General features: G+C 49.3%; 1 protein-coding gene across 7 annotated transcripts in view; it reads right to left on the bottom strand.

Moving 5' to 3' along the window:
- The window catches only part of LOC119952389 (serine/threonine-protein kinase PAK 3), a 264771-nt gene that overhangs the window by 2076 nt on the left and 244600 nt on the right, over positions 1–18095 (bottom strand). For all 7 annotated transcript variants that reach the window (XM_038776101.1, XM_038776100.1, XM_038776099.1 and 4 more), the window contains 3 exons: positions 10009–10108; positions 2439–2635; positions 373–510 (listed from right to left, as the gene is read on the bottom strand). In XM_038776101.1, coding sequence (XP_038632029.1) covers positions 373–510; positions 2439–2635; positions 10009–10108 — 435 coding nt within the window. The remainder of the gene's footprint in view (positions 1–372; positions 511–2438; positions 2636–10008; positions 10109–18095) is intronic.

Here is an 18095-nt window from a genome sequence, read left to right as displayed (position 1 = left end):
CTTGCTCAATGGCATGCCTTACCCTGCAATCTGGCACTTCCCCCAATTGGATGGGACTCCTGTAGCTGGCTTCTTAATTGGCTGTATCTGGGACGATCACACCTATTGTCTTGGCACAGTCACTTTCAGAATCCCAAGCCAGACTTTTGACTGACATAGGGATCACAACACACCCAGCAAAATTCAGCCCATGGTGGACCTGTCAAGCACACCCAGATTAGATTTTGCATAGTACACACTCGAGAGTTAAACTGCCTTTACTCTGCCCATACCTTCATTGAGCCAGAGCGATATTTTTCCCAAATATTTTGCCACATGTACTAAACTGAGCAAGATAATAGGGGAAATATTAGAAATGTTTTACTACTCAACCTGTAGAAGTTCCTTGGCTGCGCCCCGGCGCTCGACGTCCATCTCCAAGCAACGATTGAGGAAGTCCCTGAAGACTCCTGAGAGTTTCTCTGGGTTCTGCAGTTCTGGGGTCCCATTGGTAGCAATCAAATACAAGGCCTAACAATCAAAAGCACCATCAACAGAAGTGGCATTGGTAGAACACAAAGAAGCTTTCTTTTAATTGACATGTAAACATTTGAAATCCATAAAGTTAAAGGTGAAGATGACCACAAGAATCCAATTACATGAAAAAATATCAAGATATCATTACTCTTTGATAATTCTTCTTTAAACAGTGGATGCTAGGAGATAATTAAGGGGAAATGAATTGTAGAGTTGTAAGGCTGACCTTGACCAGCTATTTGAGATAAGCTGGGAAGGATGGAAATAAAGGCTTGGGAAGGTCATCGGCCTCTTTTGGACCTCATATATGAGCAATTTTCACCGTTGCCAGATAGATGCCAGTTTTGTAGCTGTATTACAACAGTTTGACTTGTAACCAGTCTGTGTGGAGTTTGCATGTTCTCCCCGTGGGTTTCCTGCGGGTGTTCTGGTTTCCACCCACAGTCCAAAAATGAGCAGATTAGGTGGATTGGCTATGCTAAATAGCCCTATAGTATCCAAAGATATGCAGGTTAGATGGATTGGCCATGGTCAATGCACAGAACTATGGGGATAGAGCAGAGTGGGCCTTGTTGGAGTATTCTTTCGGAGGGTTGGTGAAGACTCGATGGGCTGAATGGCCTCCTCTGGACTGTAGAGATTCTATGGATTCTACAGTTCTGAGGCATAAATCTCCAGCACTGCAGAAGTGATGTTGGAACCAATAAACCTCCCCATGTCCAATGTGCTCAGCTGTTTCTTGATAACAGGCAGATTTAAACAAATTGAGTAAGAACTGGAGTCTGTGATATGTTGAGGACCTCAGGAGGAGGTCGGAGATGGATAAACCACCATGCACCTCTGCTGACGATGGCAGCGAACATTCAGCCTTGCCCTCGTTACCCGAGATTCGGACTTTACAGGAGTATTTGGCAAATTCAAAATTCACTCTGGTTCCTGTGAATCTTGCTGTTCCTTCCGAGTTCCAAATATAGCAGCTTACTTGGAATTTTATCTGTCCTATATCCTTAATGTTTTGAAATCAAGACTCATTGCTCAATCTCAAATTGAATAGTTCACAGGATCTCAAACGACAAAGGTTTTTACCTCCCTCAGTCTTTCATTCTCATAAAATTATTTGAAATCTAAGTTTAGTGTTCATAGAATCATAGAATCCTTACAGTGCTGAGGGAGGCCATTCATTTCATCGAACCTGCATCGACCCTCTGAAAGAGCACCCTAACTAGCCCCACTCCCTGTCCACATACCTCTTGCACATCTTTGGACTGGAGCACCCTGGGGAAACCCACACAAGCACGGCGTGTGTGTAAAAACAGAATCAAACCCAGGGCCCTGGTGCTGTGAGGCAACAGTGCTAACCACTGTGCCACTGTGATTTGGAAATAGCTTGCTGCATGTTAATTGGTGCACACTCAATTAGATTCAATATAAATGCAACACCGCAAGCACACAATCTTGGCCCTCTTCGTGATTATTTTAATGGAATAAATCTGTTCAGCCAACTGGTCAAAATAAAGAAGATCAGGCTTACACAGTGGATAGGAAAACACAATTCAGACAGCCCACCAGCTGAACAGTCAGAGGTAAACCCACCGCCAATGGCCCAGGAAACCACCATCAATTTTAAAGTTATCAGACTGTTAACTACGAGATATTGCAGCGTCCGCGTGCCCTCTGTTGCGCAGAGGTGTGTCCAAATTGGTGGGTTCCTTCAAACTCGCAGCACTAAAATATCGCTGTGATGGGAGGAGGCCCTCAAGTGGTCGTTAATTGGCCATGTAAGGACCTAAATTGGCTCATGGGTGAGCAGGCTGCCCAGCTACTACCCCCAATCTGCATATACCGTGGCCACTAATGACAAAATCTAATCCACCACAGTCATCCATTTTCTCACAATCCTTACAAAAGTGAAAACAACTTACCCTGAGAGGGTTTTCATTCAGATAAGGCGGTTCCCCTTCAATCATTTCAATTGCCATAATTCCTAATGACCATATGTCCACTTTAGGACCGTAGGCTTTCCGCGTCACTACTTCTGGTGCCATCCAATATGGCGTCCCCACCATTGTGCTCCGTTTGTTCTGTTCGGGGGTGATCTGAGCGCAGAATCCAAAATCCGCTGCAAATTTTTAAAAAAGTTCAAAATTACCAATATGAAATGGACTGCAGCTTCTGACTTCTTCTGATCCTCTTGCTCAGAGAATGAATCTAAAAAGCTTTCATAGGAACATAGAAAACAGCAGCAGAGTTAGGCCCGAAGGCCCTTCGAGTCTGCTCCACCATTCAATTTGATCCTGGCTCATCTCCAATTCAGTAACTTGTTCTCACTTTTTCCCCATATCCTTTAATCCTTCAACTGCTTTCTGAGGTGGCAAATTCCACAGGCCGACCACTCTCTGAGTGAAGACATTTCTCTTCTTTTCCATTTTGCAGCTCCAGTACACAGCTCTATCTCTGGGATCAATGACTAGAGGTTACGCTCACCCAGAAAAGAGGAGAGAATCTGGGGCAGGATTCTCTCAGCCCGGAGCCGGGCCGGAGAACCTCCGTGACCGGGCCATGCCGCCCTGACACCGGCACGTGATTCTCCGCAGAGCGTAGAATTGGCGGCAATTGGCGCGGCGCCGGTTGGGGCCCGCTCTCTGTGGCCGGCCTGACAATTCTCATCCCAGTGTGGGCCGAGCGGCCGTCGTGAAAACGCCACCCCCTGCTCGGTGCCGAGTCCTCAGCAGGCGGGAACTCAGCGTTGAAGGGTAGGGGGGGGGGGCAGCCTGTGGGGGGTTAGGGGGGGATCCGACCCGGGGGGGCCCTCTGATGTGGCCTGGCCCGCGATCGGGGCCCACCGATTGGCGGGCCGGCCTCTCTGGCTGGGGGCCTAGTTTCTTCCGCGCCGGCCCCTGTAGCCCTGCACCATGTTGCGTTGGGGCCGGCGCGTTGAAGGAAGGCATTGCGCATGTACGTATTGACACCGGTGCCACTGCGCATGCGTGGATCCCGCGGCGCCCACTTAGTGCCGGGATCAGCAGCTGGAGCGGCGGGAATCGCTCCAGTGCCATGCTGGCCCCTTTTGCGGGCCAGAATTAGTCGTGGGGATGGCGTATAGGATAGTGTGGACACTCTGTCGCGGGATTAGAGAATCCCGCCCCAGATTTTCCAATGGAGGTAAGTAGTTCCACATTGTTTTATGCTGGGTATTTCACCAGCTGGTTATTTTTATAGAAAAGCAGAATGACCAATGTGATGTTGATTTTTATTTCATGGGGCTTGGAGTTAAACACGAGGAAGTAATGCCTCAGTTGCACACAGTTTGTTCAGATCCAATCTGGAGTACTGTGCAGCGACAGTGCCTTAAAGCTGGAAACCTCGGGACAGAGTCTATGCTGGAGAGAGCTTGGACAATTCGGGCCGGTTTGGGTCAAGGATTGCTCGGGCTACCAGGAGAGCAGGAGCAGATGGGTGCGCAAAGCTGATAGCTTGTTCGCGCACAACCATGCCAATTCAGCACCTAGCCGAACAAGACAGTAAGGTATGTTACTTATTGAATAATTAAAATTCATGCATAGCAGCTTTAAAAAATGTCCAGTTTTCAGACATTCAGATGTGGGACATTGTACTGGGCTTTAGGCACTGAATTTGAGGCAAATCATATTGGCCTTGGGGAAGTACAGCACAGATTGACCAGAAGTCAGGTTTTAAATTGCGAGGCCAGATTGAATAAACTTGGCTTTTATTCCCTTACATATAGCAGTTTGAGGGGAAGGTGAAGACAACAGGATTCAATGAGGTAGATATTATGAAACTATTTTGCCTGGTGCATATAATCCAGAACACTAGGATATCATCTTAAATTTAGAGATAGCCCTTTCAGTGGCGAAATCATATTTTCATACAAAGGGTACGGAAAATTTTAAGCTCTCTCGCTAAAAGGCTCTGGATACCTGGACAATTAGAATTTCCAAGATGGAGGCCGAGAGATTTTGCTTTGGTAAGCGTGTCAAGAGAAATGGAGCAAAGGCAGGAAAATGGAATTGAGATGTTTATCTGCCATGATCTAATTGAATGGCCGAGTCGGTTCCTATGTTCAGAACTCACAGAGAAAGAAATAATGGTCTGACCAGGTATCAGAAGGTGGTTGGCACCAGTGGAACTGTGTCTGTATTTGCTGATTAGCAGGGAGCAAAAAGACACTGGGAAATTAACCATTTCAATCGTTTTGATCATAATTATTAAGAAAGTAATTTCAATTGGTGGTGGGAGATTCAGTGATGATAATGCCGTTGAATGTCACGTGTTGATGGTGAGATTCTCTCTTGTTGGAGATGGCTATTGCTGGACACTTGTGTGGCATGAATGTTACTTGTACTCATCAGCCCAAGCCTGGATATTGCCCGGGTCTTGCTGCATTTGGACATAGATTGCTTCAGTAACTGAGGCTACGGGGAAAAGGCAGGGGAATGGCACAAAGTCACAATGCTCATTTGGAGTTCTGTTGCAGACATGATGGGCCTAGTGCCTCCTTTTGCGCCATAACAATTTTGTGATTCTGAGTCACAAGTGGTGCTGAATATTGTCCAATCATCAGCAAACATCCCCATTTATGCCCTTATGATGGAAAGAAGGTCATTGATAAAGCAGCTAAAGATGTTTGGGCCTCGGACCCGAGGAACTCCTGCAGTGATATCCTGGAACTGAGATGTTTGGCCTCTAAACACCACAACCATTTTCTGATGTGCCAGGTATGACTCCAATCAGCACAGAGTTTCCCCCCCTGATTCCCATTTACTCCAGTTTTGTTAGGGCACTTTTATATCATACTCGGTCAAATGCTGCCTTGATGTCAAGGGCAGAAACTCTCTCACCACATCTCTGGAATTTAACTCTTTTGTCCATATTTGAAACAAGGCTTTAATAGGGTCAGGAGCTGAGTGACATTGACGGAATCCAAAATGAGTGTCAGTGAGCAGGTTATTGCTAAGTAAGTGCCGCTTGATAACACAGTTGATGACCCCTTCCATCACTTTACTGCTGATTGATAGTAGACTGATAGAGCAGTAATTAGCTGGGTTTGATTTGTCCTGCTTTTTGTGTACAGCCTATAATTGGGCAATTTTCCACATTGACGGGTAGATGTCAGTGTTATAGCTGTACTGCAACAGTTTGGCTTGTGGTACAGCAAGTTCTGGAGCACATGTTTTCAGGAATATTGGCAGAACCCATAGCCTTTGCAGAATCCAGTACCTTCAGCCATTCCTTTTTAAAAAATAAATTTAAATACCCAATTAATTTTTTCCACATCAAGGGCAAATTAGTGTGGCCAATCCACCTACCCTGCATATCTTTGGGGTTGCGGGGGCGAAACCCATGCAAACACAGGGAGAATGTGCAAACTCCACACGGACAGTGGCCCAGGGCCGGGATCGAACCTGGGATCTCGGCGCTGTGCTAACCATTGCACCACCGTGCTGCCTACCTTCAGCCATTTCTTGATATCACGTGGAATGAATCGAATTGGCTGAAGACTGGCATCTGTGTTGCTGGGGACCTCTGGAGAAGACCGAGATTGATCATCCACTTGGCACTCATGGCTGAAGATTGTTGCAAATGTTTCAGCTTTACTTTTTGCGATACACTGGGGTTCCCTATAATTGAGGATGAGCTATTTGTGGAGCCTCCTCCTCCAGTCAGTTGTTTAGTTGTGCACCACTATTCACGACTGGATGTGGCAGGGCTGCAGAGCTCAGGTCTGGTCTGTTGGTTGTGGGATTGATTAGCTCTGTCTACCACTTGCTGCTTGCGTTGTTTGGCACACAAGTAGTCCTGTGTGTGTTGTAGCTTCACCAGGCTGACGTCTCATTTTTAGGTATGTCTGGTGCTGCTCGTGGCATGCCCTCCTGCACTCTTCATTGAACCAGGTTTGATCCCCGCTTGGTGGTAATGGTAGAGTGGGGGATAATTCTACTGCTGTTGATGGCCCACAGCACTTGATGGATGCCCAGTTTTTGAGTTGCTAGATCTGTTCAAATGCTATCCTATTTAGCATGGTGGCAGTGCCACACCATATGATGCAGAGTATCTTCAACATAGCGATGGGATTTGATCTCCACATGGACTGTGCAGTGATTACACCCACCAATAGCCTCATGGACAGATGTATCTGTGGCAGGCAGGTTAATGAGCATGAGATCAAATATGTTTTTCTCTCTTGTTGGTTCCCTCGCCACCTGCCACAGACCCAGTCCAGAAATTATGGTCCTTCAGGACCCAGCCATCTCAATCTGAGATGGTGCTACCGAGCCACTGTTGATGCTGATCATTGAAGTCCCCCACCCTGAACCCTGGCCACCTTCAGTGCTTCATCCAAGTGTATTCAAGATGGAGGAATCCGGATTCATCATCTGAGGTGAGGGATGGCGGCGGGGGGGGGGACCAGGTCTTGACGTGGTAATCAGGAGGAGGTCTCCTTGCCCGTGCCTGACCTAATGCCATGAGACTTCATGGGATCCAGACTGATGTTGAGGACTCATAGGGCAACTCCCTGTGTACTACTGTGTCCCTACTTCTGCTGGGTCTGTCCTGCCGATTGGACATGATATACCCAGCGATGGTAATGGTAGCACCTGGGGCATTATCTGTAAGATATGATTCCGTGAGTATGACTATCTCAGGCCGTTGCTTAACTAGTCTATGGGATAGCATTCCTAATTTTAGCACAGGCCCCAAGGACTTTGCAGGGTCACCAGGGCTGAAGTTGTTGCTGTCATTTCCGGTGTCTCTGTCGGTGCTGGGTGGTTTGTTCGGTGTCTCTGTCGGTGCTGGGTGGTTTGTTCGGTGTCTCTGTCGGTGCTGGGTGGTTTGTTCGGTGTCTCTGTCGGTGCTGGGTGGTTTGTTCGGTGTCTCTGTCGGTGCTGGGTGGTTTGTTCGGTGTCTCTGTCGGTGCTGGGTGGTTTGTTCGGTGTCTCTGTCGGTGCTGGGTGGTTTGTTCGGTGTCTCTGTCGGTGCTGGGTGGTTTGTTCGGTGTCTGTCGGTGCAGGGTGGTTTGTTCGGTGTCTCTGTCGGTGCAGGGTGGTTTGTTCGGTGTCTCTGTCGGTGCAGGGTGGTTTGTTCGGTGTCTCTGTCGGTGCTGGGTGGTTTGTTCGGTGTCTCTGTCGGTGCTGGGTGGTTTGTTCGGTGTCTCTGTCGGTGCTGGGTGGTTTGTTCGGTGTCTCTGTCGGTGCTGGGTGGTTTGTTCGGTGTCTCTGTCGGTGCTGGGTGGTTTGTCCGGTTTCACTCCTTTTTATTGACTTTGTAGCGGTTTGATACAATTGAGCGGCTAGGTCATTTCAGAGAGCATTTAAGAGTCAACCACATTGTTAATGATTTGAAGTCACATGTAGGCCAGACCAGGTAACGATGGCAGATTTGATTTCCTTAAGGACATTAGTGAAAAAGCAATTAAGAGAAACAACAGAATATAAGGGGAGACTGTCAGCTAACATAAAGGGGAATCAAAAGGTCTTCTATAGGCATTTAAGTGGTAAAAGGAGGAGTTGGTCCGATTACAGACCCGAAAGGGGATTTAATCATGGAGGCAGGGGCATGGCAGATGTGTTAAAATAATACTTTGCATCTGTCTTTCCCAAGGAAGATTCTGCTCAGGTCATAGTGAAAAAGAAGGCAGGTCAGACATTTGAACGATTTAAAATTGATAAAGAGGTGGCAGTGGATATGCTACCTGCACTTAAAGTTGATAAGGCACCAAGACCAGATGAGATGCACTGAAGGATACTGAGGGAAGTGAGACTTCAGATTACGAAGCCACTGGCCATAATTTTCCAGTCTTCCTTAGCCTCAAGGGTAGGTCCAGAGGACTGGAGAATTGCAAATGTTGCAGCTTGTTCAAAAACAGGTGCAAAGTCAAGCTCAGCAACAAGAGGGCTAGTGAGAAAGTTTTCAGAAATGATAATTCGAGGCAAAACTAATAGTCACTTGGGAAAATGTGGGTTAATTAAGGAAAGCTGGCATGTATTTGTTCAGGCAAAGTCACGTTTAACCGACTTGTTTTTTTGAAGAGATAACCAAGAGGGTTGATGAGGGTAACATTGCTAATGTGAGGTACATATGCTTCCAAAAGGCATTTAATTACTGCACAACAGACCCGGGAGAAAAGTTAAAGCTCATAGAATAAACAAGACAGTGGCAACATTGGTACAAAACTGGCCAAATGAAAGGAAGCAAAGAATAATGGTGAAGGTTGTTTTTCAGACTGGAGAAAGGTTCGTAGTGGAACTATTGCTGATAGGGCCCCTTCTCTCCTTGATATATATTTTTTTATTTGACCATGAGAGTGGGCGCCACCATTTATTGTTCATCCCTAATTTTCCTTGAACTGACTGGTTTGCTAGGCCATTTGAGAGGGCATTTAAGAGTCAACCACATTGCTGTGGATCTGGAGTCATATGTAGGCCAGACCAAGTAAAGATGGCAGATTTCCTTCCCTAAAGGGCATTAGTGACATTTACATCAATGAACAATGATTGCATTGTCATTATTAGATTTTAATTCTAGATTTGTATTAAGTGCAGATTTCAACATCTGCCGTGGTGGGTAATAAAGCATTTGGCATCTTGGGTTTTATCAATAGGGGCATAGAGCATAAAAGAAAGGAAGATATGTTAAACATGTATAAAAATCACTGGTTTAACATTAGTTGCAGTATTGCGTCTAGTTCTGGGCACCACAATGCGGAAGGATGAGAGGATGCAGCAAAGGTTCACAAGAACTGTTCCAGGGCTGAGGAACTTCAGTTACAGGGATGGATTGGAGAAGTTGGGAAAGTTCTCCTTGGAGGAGAGAAAGCGGAGAGGAAATTTGTGCCAGAATTCTCTAGCTGTTCACTGGCGGCGGAATTAACTGATCCCGTCGGCAGCACAGTCCCGCTGATGGTTTTCCCAGTGGCGTGGGCTGGCTTCAATGGGAATTCTGATCAATGGCGGCGGGAGCTGAGAATCCATCGCCCAGCCAACGGCTCGCTGCCTCCCAACACCAGGAAACAGACAGCTTGGATGCCAGAGAATCCAGCCCGTGATGGAGCGGTTGAAAACCATGAGGGGTCTGTACATAGGGAGAAAGTGTTCCCATTGGTGAGAGAATCAAAAACCTGAGGGCACAGATTTGAGGTAATTGGCAAAAGAAGCAATAGTAACACGAGGATTTTTTTTTTCCACACAGCAGATGGTTAGGATCTGGAATGCAGGGATCCGGAATGCACTGCCTGGAAGTCTGGTGGAGACAGATTCAATTGAGGTTGTTAGAAGGTAACTGGGTCATTATTTGAAGGGCGAAATATGCAAGGCTACAGCAAAAAGGCAGGGGAGTGGCACTAAGTGAATTGCTGCTTCAGTGGGTCAGCACAGGCCCGACAGGCTGAATGGCCTCCTCCTGTGCTCTAACCAATCTATGACTCTGTCATAAGCATGCTGCATCAGACAATGAATTGCTCTCTTTTCTACATACTTAATTTAACTGATCCGTCCATTCCCAGGAGTATGTTGTCACTCTTGATATCTCTGTGGATGACCTGATTGGAGTGAAGGAATTCCAGGGCTTGCAAACACTATTGGATGAAAAAAAAACACAACATCATCATATTAAAAACTCTTTCCTGTCTTTTCTGTCAACATCGTTTCACACAGAACAGGTTTTTTTTTAAGCCAGTTTAATTATACTCCAGACCGGGTTCAGATGCCATTTCAGAAGCAGCATCCTGATAAAATAATAATAATAATCACTTATTGTCACAAGTAGGTTTCAGTGACTTTACTGTGAAAAGCCCCTTCATCATTGACCTGATGCACAGGGTTAAATTTTACGAGGAACGTCAAGGATTCAATGTCACAGTGAAAAGGGTATCCTAAGCCCACCACTTGCTGGCAACGGGCAATTTTACCTCAGCCAACTTCCTAAATGGCCACCTGCGGGTCAACCAACCTATTGCATTCGGCAGGCGGATTCCTGATGCTATTACTCCAATCAGACAGTCCACAGCTCGGAAGGCCATTGGGAGAAGTGGTCGGTGCTGACGTATGAGAGTTTGGGAGCCTGGGTAAGTTGTGGAAAAAAGATTTTAAAATTGGCTGCATTTTCTGCCAACAGCGATAATGCACAGTACTACCGCTTGAATCGGAGTAGGGTTTAGGAGCATGGGGTGTGGTTATGGTCCAGAATCCAGTGCCGGAATATTTTGAGTGGCAGGGTCTTGTTTCCTGCCATCTGAAGAGTCACCGGCGACTCCCCTCCTACTTCAACTGCTCCACAGCCAAATTATGCTCCTGCGAGTGTTGATTGACACAGGCTTCCATCCCTCACTTGGGAGGAGGTCCCACTGTAGAGAGTTGCTGGTCGGCAGCCTTCTAGTTGCTGCAGCAAATGTGCTGAGGGAAGGTTCAAGGAGATGTCGGGAACCAGAGGCACAGGGAAGTTCAAGGGGTCCCAGGTTGTGGAGGTTAGGGAAAGCCTAAGCAAGGCGATTGGGGTCTTTGGGTGGGGAGGGGAGGGGGGGGGGGGGAGGGGACAAATGGGGTCTCAGGGGAGAGGCCAATAGGGAGGGAGGCCCAGAGGCCACCCAACCTTAAGGTGGGGTTGCTTGAGGAGCATGGAGTGAGGCACTCCGTAGAGTAAACGGGACCTCCTCATGTGCAAGGATGAGCCTTATACAGTCTATGGTTGTGCACAGGGTGCATATGACTCGGGCGAGAATGAGTGGGTTCTTTCAGGGGGTAGCAGATGAGTGCGAGAGATGTGAGCGGGGGCCAGCGAATCACGCACACATGTTTTGGGGTTGCGAAAAATTGGGAGGATTCTGGACAGGAGTGTTCGCAATCTTAGCCAGGATGGTGGAGGAGGAGGTGGACCCTGATTTGGTGGTGATATTTGGGGTCCAGAGAAGCCGGAGCACATGGAGAGGAGGAAAGCCGATGTCTTGGCCTTCGCCTCTCTGATTGCACAACGGCAAATTTTGCTGGAGTGGCAGTCGACATCGCCACCGGGGATAGCGATTTGGTTGGGTGACCTGTACGACTTCCTGTGATTAGAGAAGATAAAGTATGAGTTAAGGGGCTCTTCAGAGGGGTTTGAGGAAAGGTGGGGGATGTTTGTGATCGTGTTTGAGGGGCTGTTCGTCGTGGGGGATGGGGGGGTGGATGAAAAAGGGGAAAAATCTGTACAGACTGTCTAGTTGATTGTTGGAAGCATGTTTCCTGGGGTGTTTGTTCGCGGCAACCTGTTTTGATACATTTGTAAAAAAATAAATATTTTTCTTTTATAAATTGTTTTTTATTGGGTTTTTGAACAAAGTATATTTATCATTATGTACACAAAATAGAATACATATACACATAAGAAGAGAAGGGATCATGCACAAAAAACAAAACAAACAACAACAAAAAAGTTAGAATAAAATAACTTGTAGGGTATTATGTGCTAGCTCAATAACAGAAGCTCTGTACAATTGGCAATATTGTTTTTAGCACACAAGTGGGCATCTGTTTGTGAGGGGGGGGGAAACTGGGGGGGGGGGGTGCGTACATATACATTTGGGCACCTGGGAAACAATTACAGAGGGCGATACGCGAATGGATCTGGTGTTGGTGTTGTCGCTTGCTTCCCCCGGACAGTTTTCACAGCCGTTGTCGTCTCGCGATCACCTCCGCTTCAGCCATTCGTCCCGTCTTTTGCCTGGATTTTCCTTGTTCTCTGCTTCTCTGCTCCCGTAGATGCCAAGTTTGTTATCGTTCCCCCCCCCCCCCCCCCCCCCCCCCCGGTCCAGCCCTCCCTCCCCCGCCTCGGCTATGTGCCTCTGATTCTTGGCTACCTGGCTATTCTTCTGCTTGTTCGCTGGCCACAAACAGGTCCTGAAACAATTGGGTGAATGGCTCCCACGTTCTGTGGAAGCCATCGTCTGACCCTCGGATGGCGAATTTGATTTTCTCCATTTGGAGAGATTCTGAGAGGTCGGACAGCCAGTCTGCAGCTTTGGGTGGTGCTGCTGACCGCCAGCCGAACAGGATTCTACGGCGGGCGATCAGGGAGGCAAAGGCAAGGGCGTCCGCCCTCCTCCCCAGGAATAGATCTGGCTGGTCTGATACCCCAAAGACTGCCACTTTCGGACATGGCTCCACCCTCATCCCCACCACTTTGGACATTGCCTCGAAGAAGGCTGTCCAGTACCCTGCAAGTCTGGGGCAAGACCAGAACATGTGGGCGTGGTTGGCCAGGCCTCCTTGGCACCATTCACATCTATCCTTCACCTCCAGGAAGAACCTACTCATACAAGTTCTTGTTAAGTGGGCTCTATGTACCACTTTTAGTTGCGTCAGGCTGAGCCTTGCGCACGTGGAGGTGGAGTTGACCCTATGCAGTGCTTCGCTCCAGAGTCCCCACCCTATCTCAATCCCCAGGCCTTCCTCCCATTTCTTTCTTGTTGCGTCCAGTACTGTGTCGGCCCTTTCTACCAGTTGGTCATGCATGTCGCTACAGTTCCCTTTATCTAGGACGCTTGCATCCAGTAACTCTTCCAGTAGTGTCTGTCGTGGCGGTTGTGGGTACGTCCTTGTCTCCTTTCGTAGGAAGTTTTTGAGTTGCAGGTACCTTAGCTCGTTTCCCCTGGTGAGCTGGAATTTCTGTCAGTTGGTCCATTGTTGTGATCCTGCTGTCCGTGTTTTTTGTAGGACCTTCTTTAGGATCCTAGCATTCTCCAACACCCCCCCCCCCCCCCCTTCCCCCCCATACGAACACCATGATTAGTTTGTCTAGTGCTTTGAAAAAGGCCTTGGGGATGTAGATCGGGATGGATCTAAGTAGGAAGAGGTACCTGGGCAGCACATTCATTTTGATCGTTTGGACTCCCCCCGCAAGGGAGTGGAAGAGGGTATTCCATCTTTGCAGGTCCTTTTTTACTTCCTCTGTCAGACTGGTGAGCTTCCATTTGTGGATCTCTTTCCAGTCATGGGCTATTTGGATCCCCAGATAGCGGAATTTGTGTTGGGCTTGTTTAAACAGAAGTCCCGTTAGTGCTGCCCCCCCCCCCCCACCCCCGAGTGGCTCGATTGCTAGAGTGAACAGCAGCAGGGACAGTGGGCATCCTTGTCTGGTGCCCCTGTGCAGCTGGAAGTATCGGGCGTTGGTGTTGTTGGTCCGTATGCTCGCCATGGGAGCGTTGTATAGGAGTTTTACCCAGGAGTTTTACCGTCTTCATCGCCCTAACCATCGTCTTCTTGCTGATCAGTATTGCTACCCCCCGGCCCTTGTCCCATAGCAGGAATGGTAGGTTTGTCCCACCCAGCCCTTTCTTACCCGCAGTTGGTCCTGCTCCCTCAGGTGTGTCTCTTGGAGGAAGACTATGTCGGCCCTCATGTTTCTTAAGTGGGTGAGGACTCTGGATCTCTTCACTGGGCCGTTAAGTCCCCTTACGTTCCAGGTGATTATCCTGGCGGGGGGCTTCTGTCCCCTCACTCCTGTGGGATTAACCATACTTACCTGGTGGACGCGCCTCTGCCCTCCGGGGTTTCCCCTTGTTAGGGGGCCGTCCAGGGTGGCCGCTGTCACTGCTCTCTCCATGCGGTCGCGTCCCTGCGCCCCGGGGTTTCCCTTTGTCCCTTTGCTGCCCACTGTGCGTCGCCACGCAGGTAGTCCCCTTCACCCAGAGACCGTACTGGGTGGATGCTTTCAGCGATTCCTTGTTCCGAGCCTTTGATTGTGGCACTTTGCAGCTCGATTACTATTCACTTTCTAGCCTTGTTTGTCCCTCCTTCCCTGTGTTTCCCCCTTTCGGTCCCTCCCTTTCCCCCCTTTTTCTCTCCTCGCCCGTATACCTCTCTTTTGTCCCTCTTTCCCCTGCTCCTACCCCCGTATACTCTCCCGTCTCTGTTGAGTGGTCCCCCCACTCCCTGCCTGGCGCCGTCCCCCATGCCGGGGGCGCGCTGCGGCCCAGCTTTGTTGTATGCCTCCGGAGCTAGCTTTCCTGCTAGTGCGGTGGCCCGCCTCTCGGGAGTTACTGCCTCGCTTCTCCCTCGCCCGACCTTTACGGTTTACTGCCCGTTCTTCTCCCATCCTACCCTGCACTCCTCTCACTTGCTCTCCCTTCTCCGCTACTCTCGTTCCCTCGTGCTGGGGCCTGGTCTCCCACCTGAAGCGGTCCCTCGGGTAGTGGTTTGCTTTTTGTTCAGGGTGCGCTTGCCATGGCCGGGGGAGGGCTGGCGTTGCCCCCCCCCCCCATTGCCGTGCTGTTGCCCCTTGCCAGGGGCCCATTATTTCTACCCTTGCTGTCGGCTTTCCAGCCCGTATTCCTCGGCAAATTTGTTTGCTTCGGCGGGGGCTGTGAAGAAGTACTCTCTTTCTTGGTATGTGACCCAGAGTTTCGCTGGGTACAGCATACCAAAATGTACATCGTTCTTGTGAAGAGCAGCTTTCGCTCTATTGAATTCGGCCCGTCTGTGGCTCAGTCTGCCCTGAATGTCCTCGTAAACTCTAATGAAGTGTCCTTCCCATTTGCAAGTTCTGTTTTGCCTGGCCCAGTGCAGGATTGTTTCCCTGTATTGGTACTGGTACAGTTTAACTATAACTGTCCGTGGGTGGTTCCCTGCCTTGGGCTTCGTACACAGCGACCGGTGCGCTCTGTCCATTTCTGGTGGGTTGGGGAAAGCTTTCCTCCCCACTAAGTTACCCAGCATCTCAGCCAAGTATGCCGTGGGGTTTCTACCCTCGATCCCCTCTGGAAGGCCCTATAACCAGTCTCGCCACCTCCTTCTCCAGGGCCGTGATCCGGTCGCTCTTGTCAGTCGCGGCTTTTTCCAGCTCCTTAATGGTCGCCTCGTGAGCTTCCAGTCTCTTCTCTGCTCTGCCCAGGGCGGGCTGCACCTCCGCCAGGGCCTTGGCCGTTGCTGCCTCCATGTCTGCCCCAGCCTCTGCCTTGTTTTCCTGCTGATGTTCCCTCAGCAAAAGCTGTCCTCCACTTCCAGTTACCCCTGGCCCAAGGGGAAAAAGCTCCTGTCTGCCCAATTATTTTTGTTGCGGCGGGTCTTCTGTTCCGCCGCTTTTTGGGGAAGTTTTTCTTTTCCTCTCACTCACCCACACACCGGGTCAGGAGGGGCAAGAGAGAGAGAGAGAGGCTTCTGGCCGGGCCGGGTGGCCTCCTTTGTTCCACCGCCTGCCTCGTGGTCGCCGCCGGGGGTCGGGGTCGATCCCTGCCGCTGGCTCGATCCCGTCGCTGGCTCGGTCCTCGCTCAGTACCTGCATTTTTTCCTGGGGGGGGGGGGGACATGGAGGGGGCAGTCCGGCCGGTTTGCGCGTTTTATTATTTGTTTCCCCCCGCCCCGGGAACAGGACATGACTGTCGGAGCTCCGTTGTCTGTGACTGCTCTCTGACCCCGCCGAAAGACCTATCAAAAAATAACATTTTTTTTAAAAAGGAGGGATTGAAGACTTTTTAAATGGGGCTTCTGGGAAATGAGGGCCCTTGAAGAATGCTACAGTATTATGAAAAATCAAACAGGAAATGGTTAAAAAGGAATCATTCCACACCTCCCCCCCAATCCACCACCTCCTCCCCCCCCAATCCACCACCTCCCCACCCCCAACACCACTCCCCCCACAACCACACATACGCAAACAGGGCAGTTTGTATTCAGCAAGTTTCTTTATTCCCACTCCCATTTTTGCCAAAGGTTATCGGATGAATCATCTTTTAGCCACAAGGTGGTGCCAAATCTCAAATTGACACCACAGCTATTCTGGGAAAGAATGATTTCTCACAAGATTGGCACATAAGGGGCTGTCCCATGCGACATGGCAGACTCGGACCGCGGAGCGACCACAAAATGGTAGCCACCTCCCCCCCCACCCCCAAGATTTCCCGCTCCCGCGGAACCGAGGCGCCTGAGCGCCACCCTGGCAGCCCTTGAGGCCCCCCCCCCCACTGGTGCTTGATACCCCTCTCCCCCCCCTCCCCACCCATCGAGTCCGCAGCCACCACCCGATGTTCCCGACAGGCAAAACGTGGTTAGAACCACGCCGTTGGGAACTCAGCCAGTTTTGCCCGGAGAATCGCTGGGGGGGGGGGGGGGGGGGGCGGGCTCTGTCGCGTAATCTGTGCACGAGCGATTCTACGGTCGAGCGGCGCCAGCCACGTGATGTACGTGTAAAAATGGATTCTTCGCCCCCGCGCCAAACACAATTTTGGCACGGGACTGTGGAGAATCCAGCCCAAGATGCAAGTCACAAAATAAGAATTATTTTCCAATATTTTCCATGTCTCCTTTTGATGGTTGCTATGTGCGCTCTGCTATTCTGTAAATTAACAAAACACATTGCATCTTGTGATGTACATGAAAGGTTGGTTAACAAAATTGAGGTTTATCGAACTCGAGGGTCAGGATCAGCTTGGATAAAAAAATTTGCTTCGGGAAAGACAACAGCGAGTCTCCGCGGTAACTGATTATTTTTCAGACAGGTGGACAGTAACGTTCCCCAAAACTCAAGTCCTCGGACTATGGCTTCACTGCGCCAGGGACCCGGGTTTGGTTCCAAGGTTTGGTCACTGTCTGCACGTTCTCCCAGTGTCTACGTAGGTTTCCTCCAGTTGCTGCGGTTTCCTCCCACAAGTCCTGAAAGATGTGCTGTTAGGTGATTTCAATATTCTGAATTCTCCCTCTGTGTACCCGAACAGGCGCCAGAATGTGGTGACTAGGGGCTTTTCACAGTAACTTCACTGCAGTGTTAATGTAAGCCTAACAATATAGTGACAATAAAGATTCTTACTTTTTTGATATACAGTACATGACTTAGATATTGCAATACAGAGCAAAGTTTCATGCTAACAGCTGATTGCTGAGGAGTGGCAAACAGTAAGAATTACACAAATTGCGGCAATAGGACGTAGGCTAGCAGAATGGGAAGGGTGCGAATGGCCTCGTCATGCCCAACTTGATGTCAGATCGAGGCCGTTGAATCAGGTGTTGAATTCGCTACTCTCTAAGCATCTTGCGAGATTTAACAGAGTCTTGCGTGATATCGCGATCTGGATCTTGCTCTCGCTGGGCGAAATCCAGATATGCATATTTCAATCAGCTCAATAGAGGTTTTCGTCGGATTCTCTTGGGGCTTGGGACTCACTGGCCTTGTTTGTGAGACCTCACCAGGACGCTGTTCAGTACAAGTCCACGCAAACGTGGACCAGTCGTCACGGCAGCCGGAGAGGTTTCCGAGGCCATTGGATGCCCTCGCCCCGGGTGGTTGTGTATTAGGCAGGGTGGCACCCTGGCACTCCTGTTGGCACCTGGGCACTGTGGCACTGCCAGCCAGGCACCTTGGTACTTCTACCCCGGCACCCGACACTGGCATCAAGGCACTGCTGCATTGAAATGTTATCACTGTTTCTTTTGCTAATTATTTTAAAACTATGCCGTCTCATTCTCAATCCTTTCGCGCGAGGGATTGTTCCTCCTTATCTAATCTATCCAGACCCCTTTGATCGGAGAAAGCCTGGTTCAAGAATTTTCAGTGCTTTGTTTCTGGCTCTTCCTGTAAAAGAACAGAAAGGATCCCCT

The sequence above is a fragment of the Scyliorhinus canicula genome, chromosome 17 (assembly GCF_902713615.1).
Source record: "Scyliorhinus canicula chromosome 17, sScyCan1.1, whole genome shotgun sequence".
Lineage (NCBI taxonomy): Eukaryota > Metazoa > Chordata > Chondrichthyes > Carcharhiniformes > Scyliorhinidae > Scyliorhinus > Scyliorhinus canicula.
This window is presented reverse-complemented; position numbering and strand designations above follow the sequence as displayed.